The sequence below is a fragment of the Hirundo rustica genome, chromosome 12 (genome assembly GCF_015227805.2).
Source record: "Hirundo rustica isolate bHirRus1 chromosome 12, bHirRus1.pri.v3, whole genome shotgun sequence".
Lineage (NCBI taxonomy): Eukaryota > Metazoa > Chordata > Aves > Passeriformes > Hirundinidae > Hirundo > Hirundo rustica.
Window position 1 is genome coordinate 8,844,591 of NC_053461.1, and position 15,864 is coordinate 8,860,454.

The 15,864-nt window shown below is 46.5% G+C and overlaps 1 protein-coding gene across 1 annotated transcript; it reads left to right on the forward strand.

Moving 5' to 3' along the window:
- The first annotated feature begins 3,227 nt into the window (after positions 1-3,227).
- LOC120758189 (cytochrome b-c1 complex subunit 1, mitochondrial) lies at positions 3,228-12,144 on the forward strand. Its single transcript, XM_040076158.2, has 13 exons — positions 3,228-3,356; positions 3,753-3,893; positions 4,359-4,445; positions 5,457-5,586; positions 6,342-6,540; positions 7,120-7,199; positions 7,346-7,461; positions 7,859-8,002; positions 8,712-8,872; positions 9,857-9,942; positions 10,392-10,480; positions 11,031-11,106; positions 11,925-12,144. The coding sequence occupies exons 1-13, from the start codon at positions 3,285-3,287 to the stop codon at positions 11,987-11,989; spliced, it is 1,446 nt and encodes a 481-aa protein (XP_039932092.1). The 5' UTR covers positions 3,228-3,284; the 3' UTR covers positions 11,990-12,144.
- Positions 12,145-15,864: the final 3,720 nt, after the last annotated feature.

Genomic DNA, 15,864 nt, shown 5'->3' on the forward strand with positions numbered 1-15,864 from the left:
AATTCAGAATTTTTGGTCAAGTTTTTCTTGGGATTCTTTTAATCTCTTCCCATTAGTTCAGCCTCTGCTCTCAATCTTTTTCTGACATTAAAGTATCTCAATCGCCTGGAAATGTATTGTTTTTATTTATCACACCATTATTCTCTTGAAAGAGTTGTTTGCCTCAAGTCTCATTTATGCTGATTTCCTGCATTTTCCAATGCCAGCAGGCATTTTGTAATAGCAAGTACACAATCCTATCGCTTGCTTTTCTTTTTATTTGGTCTGTCTAGAAAATGGAATGACTGAACATCTCAGACAGGATCTTCTCTCCATAATATGTTTCACTTGAAGGGCGTAGATTTATATCTCTAAGATCATCTACCTAAAATCTTGGCACTGAAGAAACGAGTGGTTTGCTAAGAAGGGCATCAGTAGAAATGTTGCAGAGCTATGTGCGTATTAATGAAATGCCAGACAGTGAAGCAGTGGACATTTCTGCAGTTTAATACAATGTTGCTGCATTGGTGTCAGTTTTCCCAGTGTTATCAGTGGCATTTCTGTCTGTAAGTATGCTGCCCTAAATCTTTTGAGCATTTGATGCCATTTCCTTACTGTCGTTTTAATACCTTCCTTCAGATCAAAGGATGATACAATCTTTACATTTTAAAAATACCTGTTAGGAAACTATATGCCAGAGTAGTCATCAGTCCCCTTTTCTTTTGCTCAGTTTGTAATTTTCATAAACTCATTGCAAATCTCTGCTAATGTCAATAAGAATACTGACTTTTCTTATACCACTTATCAGGGTTGACACTCTCAGCTGCTTTCCTCTTTCATACTGCTTCATACTGTATCTGACCTAATGGCCTTGTAATAAATGAAAATTCTTCATGCTAATTGTAGCTTATATCAATATTTTAGAAATATAAATTTTAGAAAATATTTGTTTTAAAGTAGTAAAGGAAAAAGTATATGTGATTAGTGTTACAAAGCTGATGGGCCCCTTGGCAGATGCTACATGAGAAAAATAAGATACAGGATGCAGTTTGAGATAAGTAAGAACTTCAAAGCTGGATTGGCCAAAGGTGGGACTACTCCAAGGTAGGGAGATGGGCCATTTGCAGTTGTTATGGGGTACAGGATGTCTTAAGATAGAACTTGCCTTGAGATGGACAAAGTTGGGACTATTCCAAGGTAGGGAGTTTGAGTGGTGGTTTGATCCATGAAATAATTACTTTTTGGAACATAATGCTTAGTTATATGTAACACAAAACTTAGAGCACATGCGCAACCGGTAAGGTTATTCAGAGGATGTGAGGAAGATGATCAGCCTTCATCTGAAGAAGACCACCAAAAAGCCAAGAAGACCCCCTCCAACAAGTGGAGCATGCGCTGTGCAGTATAGTGATGTAGATTTTACAAATGGAAAATGGAAGATTTACAAGAAATCTTAATGAATATGTATTAGCATACAGTATATAAGTTTAAGTTGGATTACTTTTTGTATGTGAGGTAGGGTGAGAAACCCCCCTCCGTACCCCGGTCAGTTTTGTTTATGATTTATCTGAACATTACTTATCTTTAATTAATCACTGCCAAATTTTTGTATATGCTTCATTATAAAGTGCTACTTAAATAAAATTGCATTACTGCTAAATTCAACTTTGTTGTTTATTATATTAGACATATAGAGCTTCATTTATAACAGCCTCTTTTTGTCATCTACATTTTGCTGTGGTTTGGTAAAAAGTGGCATACACTGCCAACTCACAACTTCTGTGTTGGGATTTAAAAGGCTTTGATTGTTGGAGAGGATGAAACAGGAAAACCTTGCAAATATGACTGCTTGGCAAAAGATTCTAACAGCATGAAACCTATGAGTGAAATAGAAATGAAAGCAAGCTTTGAGATGTAGGACGCCAAGCCGGAAGACAGTGATTGAGTTAGCTGAAGGCAAGATCCCTGCTGATTGAGCAATACCCCTAACAGACAAAAGGATGCCAAGGTGGCAGGGCAAAGGAGTCTAGAAACGAGCTTTTAGGGTTTGGAATATGGCATAGTATGGTAATGCAGTAGTTCCTATAGGCTGTATTTAAATTCTGTAGCATTTGTGTCTTGTACTAGTGTAAACTAGAATATTCAACGCAGAAGGAAATAAAGTGTATTGTAACAACAACTGGGCACGCTTTTAGCTGTGGCTGGCAGCTTAAGCAAAGCTCTTGCAATAAACCATGTTTCAAGAGCTGCCCTGGATTCCAGAGATCTCTGATTGCTGTGTCCTCTCTCTCTCTCTCACATTTGATGGGTTTCCCTTTCTGAGACTGCCATACACTGGACTTTCACATTCACAATCACTTCACCTTCCTAGGCCGTTTCAGTATTTAATACCCTTTCTTGGAATGTAAGCAATAGACCAGAAAGTACCTGCAAATTCCCTGCAAGCCCTGTCTTCCCAAAGGACCGTTAAAAAAGATGGCTTTTCTCCTCTGACTAATCTGCCAGTATTTGGATGGAGCATTGAGTCCCTTAAGTGAACCTCTAAGAAGTATCTCATCAAAGGCAGTATCTCAGGCTTTTCTGAAACACTTCCTCTTTTCTATTGCTCTAATTCTATTCAGAGTGCAATTAATTTTTTTTTTTTTCACTGAGGCCATTCAGCAACACCTCTTCCCTTATAAAATACAGTGCATCACAAGGATGGATCCCCACTAAAGGTTATACACATATAAAGGTTAATTATGGTAATGATGGCTACCCCTGCAGTTACATTTGTAAATGAATTGATTTTCCAAAGATAAATATTCCAGGCCTTTGAACACAAAAGGAAGTCTTTGCATTTTGCAAGAATTACCCCTCGGAGGACTTGTGTTAATTTTTATTTTTAAGGAGTTAGCCCTGTTGCTGATTTCGGTGCTGCTTAGGAATCGAAAAAAGATAGTACTCTCCTGTTCTCTCTCACATTCCCCCCTCAGAGAATGCCCAGGATGCCCATTTCAGGATATCCATTCTCTTGGATTCCTATTCCCGGAATGCTCATTCCGCGGAACCCACATTCACCAGGACCTGTCCCCGCCATTTTCCCGGTTCGCCCATTCCCTGGACCCTAATCCACCGGAACCCCCGTTTCCGGCAGCCCCCCATCCTGGGCTGCCCGGTACGCCCACTGCGCCCTCCCGCCACCAGGAGGCACGGCCGCCTGGCCGCCCGCTCTTCGCGCCCTTGTAGCCGCTGCCCGCGCCGCCGCGGCCCCGCCCCTGCGCAGGCGCGGCGCTGTCCTTCTGTGGCTCAATCTGCGGAAGAAGATGGCGGCGCGCTCAGTGTGCAGGGCGGGTAGCGCGGCTGGGCGGGCGCTGCTGTGGGGCCCGCGCCCCTTCGTGAGTCACTGTGCCCCGCGGGGACAGCGCGGGGGAAGGGGGAGTCCGGCGGGGCCGCGGGCGGCGCCGCTGTGCGGAATGGCTGTCGGGCCCCGCCCGTGCCCCGGCCGGGAAGGTCATGGGGACGCGGCGAGCGGTGGAGGCTGGGCGGTGGTGGCTGTGGGAGCCCCCGGGTCCCGGAGCGGGGCCAGGCGGCTGGGGGGCAGCGGCGACTGACACTGTCACCTAATGCGGGGCTTGCCGCCGAGCTGCTGTCCTCTCTGCGCCCCGGTACTGGAGTGTGACCGGTTCGTGCGGCTTTTCCCTGGGGTTTCCCACCTTTTCAAGCCTTTTGAGTTCCCGGCTCTGCCGAGAGGAACTGTCTGTTAGTAGTGGTGACAGCCTTTATTTTTACAGGCAGCTTTATTGACTGTGACGAGGAAGCGAGGTGCTGCCACCTATGCCCAAACACTCCAGAATATCCCTGAGACCCAGGTCACCACCCTGGAGAACGGCCTCCGTGTAGCCTCAGAGGAGTCCAGCCAGCCAACCTGCACGGTAAGTTTAACATAAGTTAGGGGCTTCTTTGAAACAGTCAGCCTTTCCTAGCCTGCAGCTGGTCTTCCAAAAGGGACAGACCTCTGTCTAAATCAGCACTTTCGACAGAGACCCCACTGCTTCTCTTTGTGAACGGGTGGGATTAATATAGCAGCAGGAGGCCCAGACTGGTTTGTATTGTGTTTAGACAAGTTTTCATGTTCTACAAATTTGCTCAGCCTTACAGTTTTTGTATGAGCAGTAAGTGATCAGTAAAAGTTATCACTCTGGCAAAACCAGATTTGGTGAAGCTGAGAGAGAAAAAGCCAAAATATGTGCAGGAAACACTTGCTAGTTTGTTCTTATTTTGGTTCTTCTAGTGTAATGTCTGTGGAGCAGACTTCTTGTCCCTGCTGTTATGTTTGTGTCGTTGGAATGGTGATTGTTTTCTTCTCTAATGTTGGTACTCACTGGTTTTGCTGACAGGTGGGTTTGTGGATCGAGGCTGGGAGCCGCTATGAAGATGCAAAGACCAATGGGGCCAGTTTCTTTATGGAACACATGGCCTTTAAGGTAAGGATGTGTGCCAGGTCTGCACAGGGCTGCCGTGAATATTCTGTCTGTACATCGTCATCTCATTTTGGAGGCTGTGGCTGTTGAAAGAGGGTGTAAATCAAGTCATCTGAGTCCTAGAGCCTTGCACACAGTACAAAAATAAGTCTAAAAAGGTATCTAGCCCATGTGGTGCTCATTGGTTGAATGTGTAGCAACTGCCAAGCATGCATGAATTAAAACTGAGTCCTAATTACTATTTTCTGATTTTTCCTCTTAAAGGAAAAAGTGGTGTAATTAAGAAGTGTAACACACATTAACTCTGTTAAGAAGCGTGTTTCCTCAAGTTAGCACAGAGAATTCAAGGCAGCATTTCCTGTAGCCATTTATTGTTCCTTGCTTTTTTTACTAGTCCAGCAAAGTCCAGAGGCTACAATTCTTGCTTTTCAAATTGTGTAGGTGTCTGCTGAACAGGGCAGAAGACATCTAAGCATGGGACTTGCTGACTCAAGTTCAGCCTGTGTCTTCATAGGCAACTGCAGCATCTGGCTAGCTCCTTAAGAGATGGGCCCTGTATTAGAAGTAGTCTGCTGCTTCTGTTTGTCTTCTTCTGTATATCACTGCTTGAATAGCTAGAAACCTGCTTATTTTTGCTTTGGGCTTGTTCTTGGTTTACTTCCAGGGATGTGCTGTACAAACAGTTGTCTCAGCATAGGTTGTTTCCTTCCCTGCTGAGTTTTTGTTGGTTAGTGGTGATGACAGCCTTTGTTTTTTCAGGTTTTTATTGTGTTTCAAAAAACACAAACTTTCTTGAAAGTTTGTGTTGGTCTTTCAAAATATGCCTCAGCCATCCCTTATCTAGAGGAAATAAGCCAAGTATTAAATCTCTAGCCGTGTGCACCTGCCTTTGGCTTTTATGAATCACATGACAGATTTTTCTCTTTAGGTCTTTATTGTAATTTTCATTGCTTTCATTCTGACCTAAAGGGACGTTTGTTCATTTCATAATTGAGTTTATCTGGTTTCCTCTAGGGCACAAAGAAGCGTCCTGGCTCAGCCTTTGAGAAGGAAGTGGAGAGTCTGGGTGCTCACCTCAATGGGTATACCTCCCGCGAGCAAACTGCCTTCTACATAAAAGCCTTGTCCAAGGACATGCCCAAAGGTAGGATGGCCAGGGGCAAAGTCTGGGAGGTTAAGTAAGTGTGTGTGCTTCTGTTTCTCACCGCCAAGCATCTTTTCTACCAACAGACCAGGAACTGAAGTTGAAGCTGAGCGGTAAATTCGAGGTTCTGGTTGATAGTTGAAGGGAGCAGTGCAGTGATGTGGTGTTTCAAGGCTGTATGTTCGTGTGTCCCTAAACCAAAAGTTCTGGTTATGTCAGGCTGCACTGCATTGCCAGGAGGGAAGATGGGAGAGATTCACTAGTTTGTGGTTGTTTTATGGAGCTTAGCAACTGAAGTTAATGACAGCTGCTGTGTGAGGAGCCCTCAGTGCAGCTCCTGCAAGTGCTCCTTGTGCTCTCTACTGCCACATGCTGCCTTCTCTAGGTCAGTTTTGGGCAGAGGCAATGATTTGAGCAGAGGCCTTACTGTAGACATGAGCTGTGCAATATGCATCACAAACTCTCTGTAAGGATTCAGTGTATATCTGGAAGGGTACCTGCTTCTGACATACTTCACCTTCTGCAGATGTTGCCTGCACTTTGCTGACAGAGGTGCTTGGCAAACTGATTTGGAGACTTCTTGCTAAACCAGTGTTATTTGTTCTTGTCAGTTGCTTTGGGAATGGGTAGCACTCCCCTCTGTTATGTCACATGCTCTCTCCCAGCAAGATTTATGCTCTCTCCTGTGTGTCTCCTTTCAGCAGCACTGGGTAGCAGTCAGGCAGTGGGATGCTAACATAGGAATTGTGTTGCAGTTGTAGAGCTTCTGAGTGACATTGTGCAGAACTGTGCGCTGGAGGATTCTCAGATCGAGAAGGAGCGTGGCATCATCCTTCAGGAGTTGAAGGAAATGGACAGCAACTTGACACATGTCACCTTTGATTACCTTCATGCCACTGCTTACCAGGGGACTGCACTGGCCCACACTGTTGAAGGAACCACAGAGAACATCAAGTGAGCAACAGGCTGGATGTGTTGCACAGCCTAGGGGTGCAGTCCGTTGGGTGCATGACTGCTGCTTCCTGGGCGTGATGACTGCACAGGAGTGTACATGGAGGTGATCTGAGCCCATAGACTTCTCCTTGTGCTCTTATTGTGTTTTCCCCATTGGCGCTGGTAGAAGTGTAATGCTGCACACATTCCTTAGAACCAACTCATGCAAGCCCTTCCTGAGGCTGGAAGGAACAGGTTGAACCTTCTTCCATACTTCTTAGTTTGTTAGAAAAATTAGAGAGCTAGGAGTGCTTATTAGTGCTTATTGTGTTAGCTCAGTGACTGGGTTCAGTACTCTCCAGTCTGTATTGAAGTCTATCTTTAACTCTCCATCTTGGCTGCTGGTTCCTGTTCTTTGTGTTCCAGAATTAGAGCACAGGGCAGACACAGTACACAGTGCAGTCTTGCTTCTAAAAAGCATTGTTACCCCACAACAAAGACAATCACTGCTGTCTCTGCACTGTGGAATTGCTTCTCCTAAGCTTCTCATTCCTCCAGAGCTGGAGATGCTGATGTTCCTGGTCTCTATGCTCTTTCCAGGAGGCTGACTCGAGCAGATCTGGCTTCATATATTGATACTCACTTCAAGGCACCACGTATGGTCCTGGCAGCTGCTGGAGGTAAGTTCTAGATCTTTGTAATCCTGGGAAGCCTTGGTATTTTCAAGTGTGTGATCAGACTTGTCTCACATCACTAATGTAAAATCAGATAATTTTGTAAATTAGTCTGTTTTAAAACTGGAAATCTCTCTCTTTATCATTGCCAGGTATTTCTCACAGAGAACTGGTAGATGCAGCTAAGCAGCACTTCACTGGGGCGCCTTTTACATACAAGGGGGATTCTGTGCCTGCCCTCGCACGCTGTCGTTTCACAGGGAGTGAGGTAAAGATGTTCTGGTCCCCATCAAAACAAGCAGCTGTTGCCCATCTGTGGAATGAATGTGAAACCAGTTAGAGCTGCTTCTTAGTGGAAAAGTTGTTTCTATGTTTCAGAGAAGCTGATGATGTACCATCTTGGTAGTGCTCCCATGTTTTGTTCTTGGGGCTTATTGCTATGTGTGCGGTTTTAGATGGGACCCAAATCCATTAGGAGTGTGAGGCTCTTGCTCCTATGATCTGCTACAAAACTCACATCAGAACAGCTAGTTTGTGCTCAGTTCTGCCTGGGATTCTTTCATTTCACTGGAATAACATCAGGTTTGTCAGCCTGGTGTTGCAGCAGGCTGCAGACAGATCACAGTGTTGATGCAGTTCTCCCCCACTCCTTGATGATTTTCCAGATCCGTGCCAGAGATGATGCTCTGCCCCTTGCCCATATTGCTCTTGCTGTGGAGGGGCCAGGATGGGCTGATCCAGACAACGTGGTCCTCAATGTGGCTAATGCTATCATAGGGCGCTATGACCGCACTTTTGGAGGTGGGAAGGTAAGAGTCTTGGGAGTGCAACAGGGAGAACCTGGAGCCTTTTCATGTGAAGTGTTATGGAGAGCCTAGGTGGATGTGCTTTAGGGGCGGCTGTTGTGGTTAACTTCCAACAGTGAAGGGGTTAGGAGCCCGGAAAGTAGAAGTGTAATCAAGGCTAATTCAAGACAGTTCTTGAGAGGTGATGCTGGCAAATGAACTGAACCTTCTATGGAAGAGGTGTAGCTGGTGAATTCTCAGCAGCTTATTCCCACCCTCACAACTAACCACTCAGTGGGGGTGGTGATGGAAGCAGGACAGAATACTCTCATGATAGAAGCTTATCTTACCACTGCGGAACAAATGGAACTCAGTATTGCATCCATTATCGTCTGAAATCTGTCTGGCCTATATATCTGTGCTAATCCCTGCTGCTGGGAGACTTTGTCTTTCCCATTTTTTCCCACTCCTATGGTGTTGTATATACCAGCTTTTCATCTGCAGCTGGAAAAGGAAATGGTTCTGCTGGATAGACTCCGAGGCCATTGTGTGTGGTTTTTCCAGCAGTGCTTCTTGTCTGTTGACCACATGAAGGCTCTAAAGTAAGCTCTCCTTCAGCAAAGTGTTCTGCTCTGTCTCATCTATGATCTTCATGAAAACAGCTCAGTGGGAAAGAATTTGAACTGTGAGGAAGCTGAAAGTGAAAAGGCTGACAGCATCTCCTTGTTTACAGAATCAGTCTAGCAGGCTGGCTGCGCTTGCTGTGGAGCATAATCTCTGCCACAGTTTCGAGCCATTCAACACCTCCTACTCTGACACTGGCCTCTTCGGTTTCCATTTTGTTTCTGACCCTCTGTCCATAGATGATATGATGTTTTGTGCTCAGAGGGAGTGGTAAGTACAACTTCGGCACAAGTTGCTGTTCAAGATCTGAGCCTCTTGTGGGAGATTGAGCTACTGGGGGAGCATGTTAAATATTCAGAGTAGTGTCTCTTTATGAACTTCTTGGTAACTTGGATTCTGGTTAAGTGATCCTGTAAGTGGTTTCTCTAAATCTCTAAGGGTGTGGCTTTTGAGGAACTGTTTTAATCTCTTAGAGATCCTCAGGTGTTTTGTTTATGCTTTCAAGTATTAGCACCGAGGTTTTGGGGGTTTTTATATACAAGTGAGATCATTCCTTAGACAAAGCTTTCCTCAGTGCCCAAGAGACTTACCTCCATTGTCTTGTTAAGCCTGAGCAAAGCTAGCAGAGTTCCTGCTGGTCAGGCTCTTTTGATTGATGCTGCTGCTGCAATCATGCCAGTGTTTGGGAGCCTTCTGGCTGTCCATCTTATTGTGTCCATGAACCAGTAATGGTTCAAGGCTACATCTGAGCTACAAGCCATTCTGTGTGGAGCAGGTTGAGCTTGAGCCTTGCCCCAGAGATGTGGCCATTGGCAGGAGTTGAAGGGGTGTGGCAGCTGGAGTCCAAACAGACTGTGGAGCTGTCTTGTTCTTTCAGTGTCAGTTTCCATAGCACCTTGCCATGCATGGGAATGGTTGACACGCCTTCCTTCTCCTATGATAGGGCAATGCACAGCGTGTGCTGCTGGGCCTGCTGGGCAAGCCAGAGCCAGCACCAGGGCTGCTGAACTTCTGAGTGTAACTCAGCGTGTATCCTGCTGGCTGAATCCCCTGTCTGTGTGCTGGAGCTCTTGCCTCCTGCTGCTCAGTGCTCCCCAGTTCTTAGCTGCTCTGTGGATGAATGTCAGCCTTCAAGACAAGTGGTGTTGATAACAGCTTATTTTTGAGGAAGCTGGGGAAAGGGAGGAATTCACTTTCTGTCTGAGCAGACAGACATCTTAAAGAGCTTTTGTGGTCTTTCCATGTCTTCTCCAGGATGCGTTTGTGCACTAGTACCACAGAGTCAGAGGTGACAAGAGCCAAGAACTATCTCCGAAATGCCATGGTGGCTCAGCTGGATGGTATGTTCTGGTTTATGGATTCATCACTCTGCAGCTTTTAGAGGGTTTCTGCTTGGGGTTCTCCTGGGGAACAGGACCTGTGTTAGAGATTGCAGTTCTGCTGGCAGGCACTGGGCAAAACTTCCTTTTCCTGCTCCACACTCTTCCTGCCATGTTGTGAAAGCAGCTGACCCCAGCCTGTTGTGCTCCCAGGAGTGACATACTGCCTGGTGACCTAATAATTGAGACCCTCAAATTGGTCTGCCTTGGCTGTAACACTTTGGAGATGAGTAAAGCTATCTGCATATTGTGTAGCTCCTGCTGGAGCTGCATAGAGAGAATTAGGGCTGCGTTTCATTAGTGGATGATAAATGCTTAGAGTTTCTACTTTGTGCTTTGGCTGATGATCAGGCTGTGCAATTTTGGAAGGCTCCTTGGTGCACTGACCATGCAATATTTTCAACATCCAGGTACCACACGAGTGTGTGAGAACATTGGAAGCCATCTCTTGCACTACGGACGCTGTATACCTCTGGAGGAGTTGGATGCCAGGATTTCTGTAGGTATCCATTTGTTTTGGCTGGGATACCTGAGTATGTTGGTGTCAGCATTGTCTGGCCTTAGTCTGCTGCAGTAACACATGGCTTACTTAACTGTTAATCAGACTGCCTGGAGTCCAGGTGGTTATCCTGCTGACACTGATGTCAGAATCTCTGGCTTAAACACAGCATATCCTGTGTCCCTGTGACTGGAGTCAGTCCATCCCAGAAAGAGGGCATACAGTTGCGTTAAGTGGCACAACCTGAAATTCCTGCAACAGTTTTCTGAGTGGTGTCCCACACCTAGTTTGTGTAGTTTCTGCAGCCACTCTATCCCTTAGAAAGCTTCCGATTTTGGCCTTGTCTTCTGTACCCATGGGAACATGCACTGTGTAGGGCCATTAGCCATCCATGCAGGCAGAGCTGGGCAGTTGGTGCAGATTGCCCCAAGGGTCTGATTGTATCTTTTAATGATCTTTGATATGTAATGGCAAACGGTCAGTAACTTGAAACTTTGAGAAGTGTAGATCTGCTGGCAGAGTCATTAATTGCATGTTTGATCTTTATTAGGCCGTTGATGCAAGAATGGTGAGAGATGTCTGCAGTAAATACATTTATGACAAATGCCCAGCAATTGCAGCAGTTGGTGAGTAGTAGGTGACAATCAGTACCTGCTTAAAAAAACAAGGCGGGGCAGAGAGCTGAGAGGAAATGAGTTGCAGACAGTCCTCATGTGTCTGTCCTGACTCCTTAAGCCACTCTGGTTCTTTAGTGGTATCATCCTGCCTCTGCATGAGGTGTGCCAAGGCACATTTGCCACAAGATCAGACTTGCAGGTGATGGAGATGTAGTGCTAGTGAGCTGCTGGCTGTCCTCCCACCTCTGCCTGCTGTGGAGCTATGACTAAGACTGGGAGTCCTGTAGCTGGGTGCGGGCCGAGCATGTCTGCCAGGTGTCCTTACCCTGGGGTCAGGTGGTTTATGTAAGGGAAGTGAAGGGACCTGATTGTCCTGTGCTGCTCTGGCATGTCTGTCTGGCCAAGGACAAATTCCTCTTGGAAAACCTGCCTAAGCAGCTCAGCTCTGCTGCCTCCTTCCTGTGTATTGAGAATTCCCCTCCTCCTTGCAGCTGTTTCCTCTGGCCTTCAAAGTGGAACAGCTTGGAAAAGGGAGACAGTGTTTGAGCAGGAAGTTGAAATGTTGAAATTACTTGGTGGTTCCCTGTATTTGGTGGGTAGCTGTACTGAGCATTGTGGAGCAGTGTGAGAAAACACCTTACTCTGTCAGGAGCTGGTATCTGCTAGTTTTCCTGATGCAGGTTTGAGCTGTAGTTGCCTGATTTTGTGCAGAGCTGCTATGGATTGCAAGCACAGGCTGATCTGCTACCATCTGTTTTAAAGACCATGAGAATTGGCACAGGGCTTTTCAGCTGTATCTCCAAGTGACTTTACTCCTGTTCACTCAGGTCCCATTGAACAGCTCTTGGATTACAACCGCATCCGCAGTGCCATGTACTGGATCCGTCTCTAGGGTATGTTGCCTGCAGGTTGGAAATAAAGAAGCTGTGGACTATGGCATGTTCCCTCTGGCACTGAATGTCTTGAGCACCACAGGCAAACTGAGTCCACTCAAAGTAGCTGTCTTCTCTGTGTTAAATGTATAAAAATAAATACATCCTATGTGAAGTTGGTTCTGCTGGTAGTCAACTGTGTGTTCCTGGGTGGTGTGTGTAGACAATGTTAATCTTGGCAAACTGGGAAGATACGGTGTGAGGAGCTGGAGCTGTTGATAGGCAAACATCTTTCCAGAGGGGCTATGTTATCATAACCCATATGTTTCTATATGGAGGTGTGGTACCTTTCATCTTAAGATTCCTGGTTATCTGTAATCCAACTCAATAATGACCAGAAGATTATTGTGTAGTGGTTGTTGGTCTACACATTCTTCTTTAACTCTCCTGCAGTCAGGCTCACCTGTGCAATAACTGAGAAGCTTCTGACGGGCCTATACCCATAAGATAATCTCTAGGTCTGAGTAATTGGAAGAGGTACCCAGCCCTTTCTGCCTTTTTGGTGTTAAACTGGTTGTTGCTCCCTTGTCTTGCCTCCGGACGTTGGAACATGGAACAGAAAGTTGAGCAAGGGGGATGGAGAAAAGTTTCCCACCAGGTGGTACTAGCCTGTCACAGCTACCCTTGGAAGTTGCAAGGTATTCCTGTTTGATTTTTCTCTTTGCAGTAAATGTCTCTGAAGTTCTCATTTAATTTCCAGGTTCTGCCCTGACAAGGGAGATTTAAAAATAGTGTAAAAGTTTCTTAGAGTTAGTCACTACACTTGAGACTAATCCAGTGTACTAAATCATTTGTGCTGAATCTGGATTCTTGATCAGAGAGTCAGTGTGTCTGAACCCATTGCATATACTAGGCAAGTTTGAAACTGTTAAATGCTCTTGATGCAATTTGGGTTTAACTATGGTCACAAGTTCTAGCTTGTTACATGTGCACTGAGGGCTGAAAAACTGTACAAACTCACTTATGTCTCCAGCCTTGTGGAACCAGTAAATGATTCTGTCTTGGTTTTTTGACTGCAATCAGACTGTAATCCACTTTTTCTTACACTGCTATATATTTTCCCCTCCTGTTTGATTTTCTAAAGTGTTATGCAGTTAGTGAGAAATACAAGGAAAGATATCCTTCCTTAGCATTTTCTTCTTTGGAGGTATCTCTTTGGGAATGTCTGTTTTCCTTGAGTAATTAATTCCTCAGGCTTTTCTCTGCTAGTTTATTCTAGGAACACATTCAAACCCCTCAGCAACAGATGCTTTCCAGGTTGCTCTGTTTTTCTGCAAAAGCAACTGGCTGTGCTGAGCCTTGCTCCCAGCACTTCAGCAAGGACCAGCTCCTGACCAAAGGTTGCAGCTCTGCTAGGCTGCCTGGCTTAGGCAGCCTGAAATGGATTTTGTAGATGCTTTTTCCATGTAGAACTCCGAGTATTTGGGCTGATCAAGACTAGGAGCCATGCCCTGGTGAGTGGCACTGGCTGCAGAGGACTGTTGGGTACCTGTTAGGAGTCAAGGCTGAGCTGTGTCCAGGGTGTTGGTACTTTCAGGCTGAAATTGTGGTGGCATTCTGTCTTGTAGTGCCTGTTGTGTTTGTGTGCTGTGGTGGTCCATGCTCCAGAAACATGAGCATGTCACCAGCTCCAAGGGTTGAGAGGTTTGGTGTAATGTTTTTTTCCTTGGTAAACAACAACTGGGGATGTAAAAAGTGGGGAGGGGAAGCCCATTCAGGAGTCAAGTGTTTCTGCTTGGCACAGACCCCCATGCTTTGAGCCTTATCAGGGGCTTGGGTAGTAAAACCTGGAATTGGCGCAGAGTCATTAATCATTTGGCAGCCAAATGCTTTGATAGTGGAGGAGCTGAAGCTCTAATCTCATTGGCTGGTCTCTTGCTGGTTGAGCTGTATGAGGGTGTTTCTGTTCCTCCACCAGAGTAGCCTCTGTCCAAGGGAATCCAGACTGGGAAATGTCTGGCATGACAAAGTGTCTTATCAGCTTTTCCTGAACCTTGAAAAAGAGATCTTTTGCTGGACTCCCCTCTCACCTCTCACCTCTCCCCCTCTCCCCTCCCTGCAGTTTCTACTGCCCAGTGAACTGCCCAATGAAGGACAGTGCCAGAGGAGGGAGTTGGAACAATCCCTAGAAGCATCACAAGTTCACTGTAACAGTAGATGGCCTGAGTGACCTAATAAATCTGTTTCCTGGCTCCATGGACAATGTGGGATTGTTCAGTAGGGCTCTTTGGCCAGTTTAGTTTTCAATGGCTTAAGTGTTTTATTTTGCTACTTGGAAGGTTACTTGGGATCCCATTAGTCTGTGCTGATAAATTTAGCCTGGTATATGGATCGGCCTTTGCTCCCTTCCCCTTCTGCATGGTCTTACCCTTCCCAGATTAAGTCCCCTCTTTCAAGCTATTGTGATTGCTTTTACTCCATGACACCTTCGCATTCATCTGTTGGCTGGTAAAGGAGAGGATTTTTACATTTACTGTGCATTGCTGTGTGCGCCCTGTGCAAGGCTCTGCAGTTTGCTGCACAGCACTTCAGTGGCTTGTCTGCACTACACAGAGCTATTCCAGGAATGTAAACTCGAGCAGTGAAAATGGGGAGCACTCAACTAGAGCCCTGTGCTGAATGCTCCATGTTGTCCTGGTCTCTGCAGGGAGAGCTGCTGGTACCCCCAGTACAGTGCTGCAGGGCCCGGCAGATGTACAGGGTGGATCTGCCTGTGGAGCAGGCAGCCCCTTTGATATGTGAGATGTTTGTGATTCGGGTGCTTGCCAAGAGAGGGGCTGAAGCAGCCAATTGTCGGAGTTGCCTCACCTGAACTAATTACCCACCCTGGAAAGTACAGTTGATACTCATGATGGGTGCTGAGCCAAGCCTGTACTGGGGGAGCAGGGAGCTGCAGGAAGGCTTTCACTGAAATGAGAGGCTTGGAGCTGTGCCACTCTTAGGTGCCAGAGAGCTTTTGGGAGGAGAGCCCACAGCCCTCTGGGCCAGCTTCTCTACCTGCTGTCCTGCCAAGGCTGGTGGAAAATGGCAGTGGGAACCATAGGTGAGGGGTGTTTCGAAGACAGGGCAGCAGTGCAGCTCAGTGGTGTGTTGTGTTGCTGGAGCCTTGCTCTGCTCAGACCCTGGTACAGGGATTGACTGAGGTGTTGGCATGGCTGTGACCAGGAACTTTCTGCCCACTCTAGCCCCCCTGTATCATGTGGTTTGCTCAGGAAAGGGACGGGTTCTCCCTGAAGGGATGAAGTGACACTGAGTGGAGCTACAGGATTGCCAGGCTGAGGGAGGTACCTGGTGCTTGGTAGTCCTGACCAGGACTCCTGCTCTTCACTTTGCCCTTCTGTGCACTGCTGAGTCTACACCAGGAGAGAGGAACTGTGAGCAGTGCTGTCTGGACGCATATCCAGCAATCCTGTTTCCTCTTTGGAAAAGGAAATGCCTAATGTAAAGCTTTAGTATATTCATTGCATGGAAAAGCAGTGAACAAAAGGCCCATCCAGGCCTGACTGCCAGCAACAGCCATCCTCGGCTGCTGTAAGGCACGAGGCACGGTGGCAGGACCTGTCTTTGTCTGCAGTGGTGTGCCTGGAAGGGGTGAGTTGGAGCCCTGAACACTCTCATTAAAAGCTGCTTTACCCCACACACCATCCAAAGAGGTTGGGAGTTCTCACTTTTCCATGCAAGTCTCTACTTTCCTGTCCTTTCCCTTTTCCTTCCTTGGGGCTGTGAAGTTTTTAGTGGGGCTGCCAGGCTGAGGTTTGGCTTTGTTGCCCATTCAGACCATCACTGGGGATGCCCAGAAAAGCCCTTTGAAGTGTGGGGTGTGGAGAAGGATCTG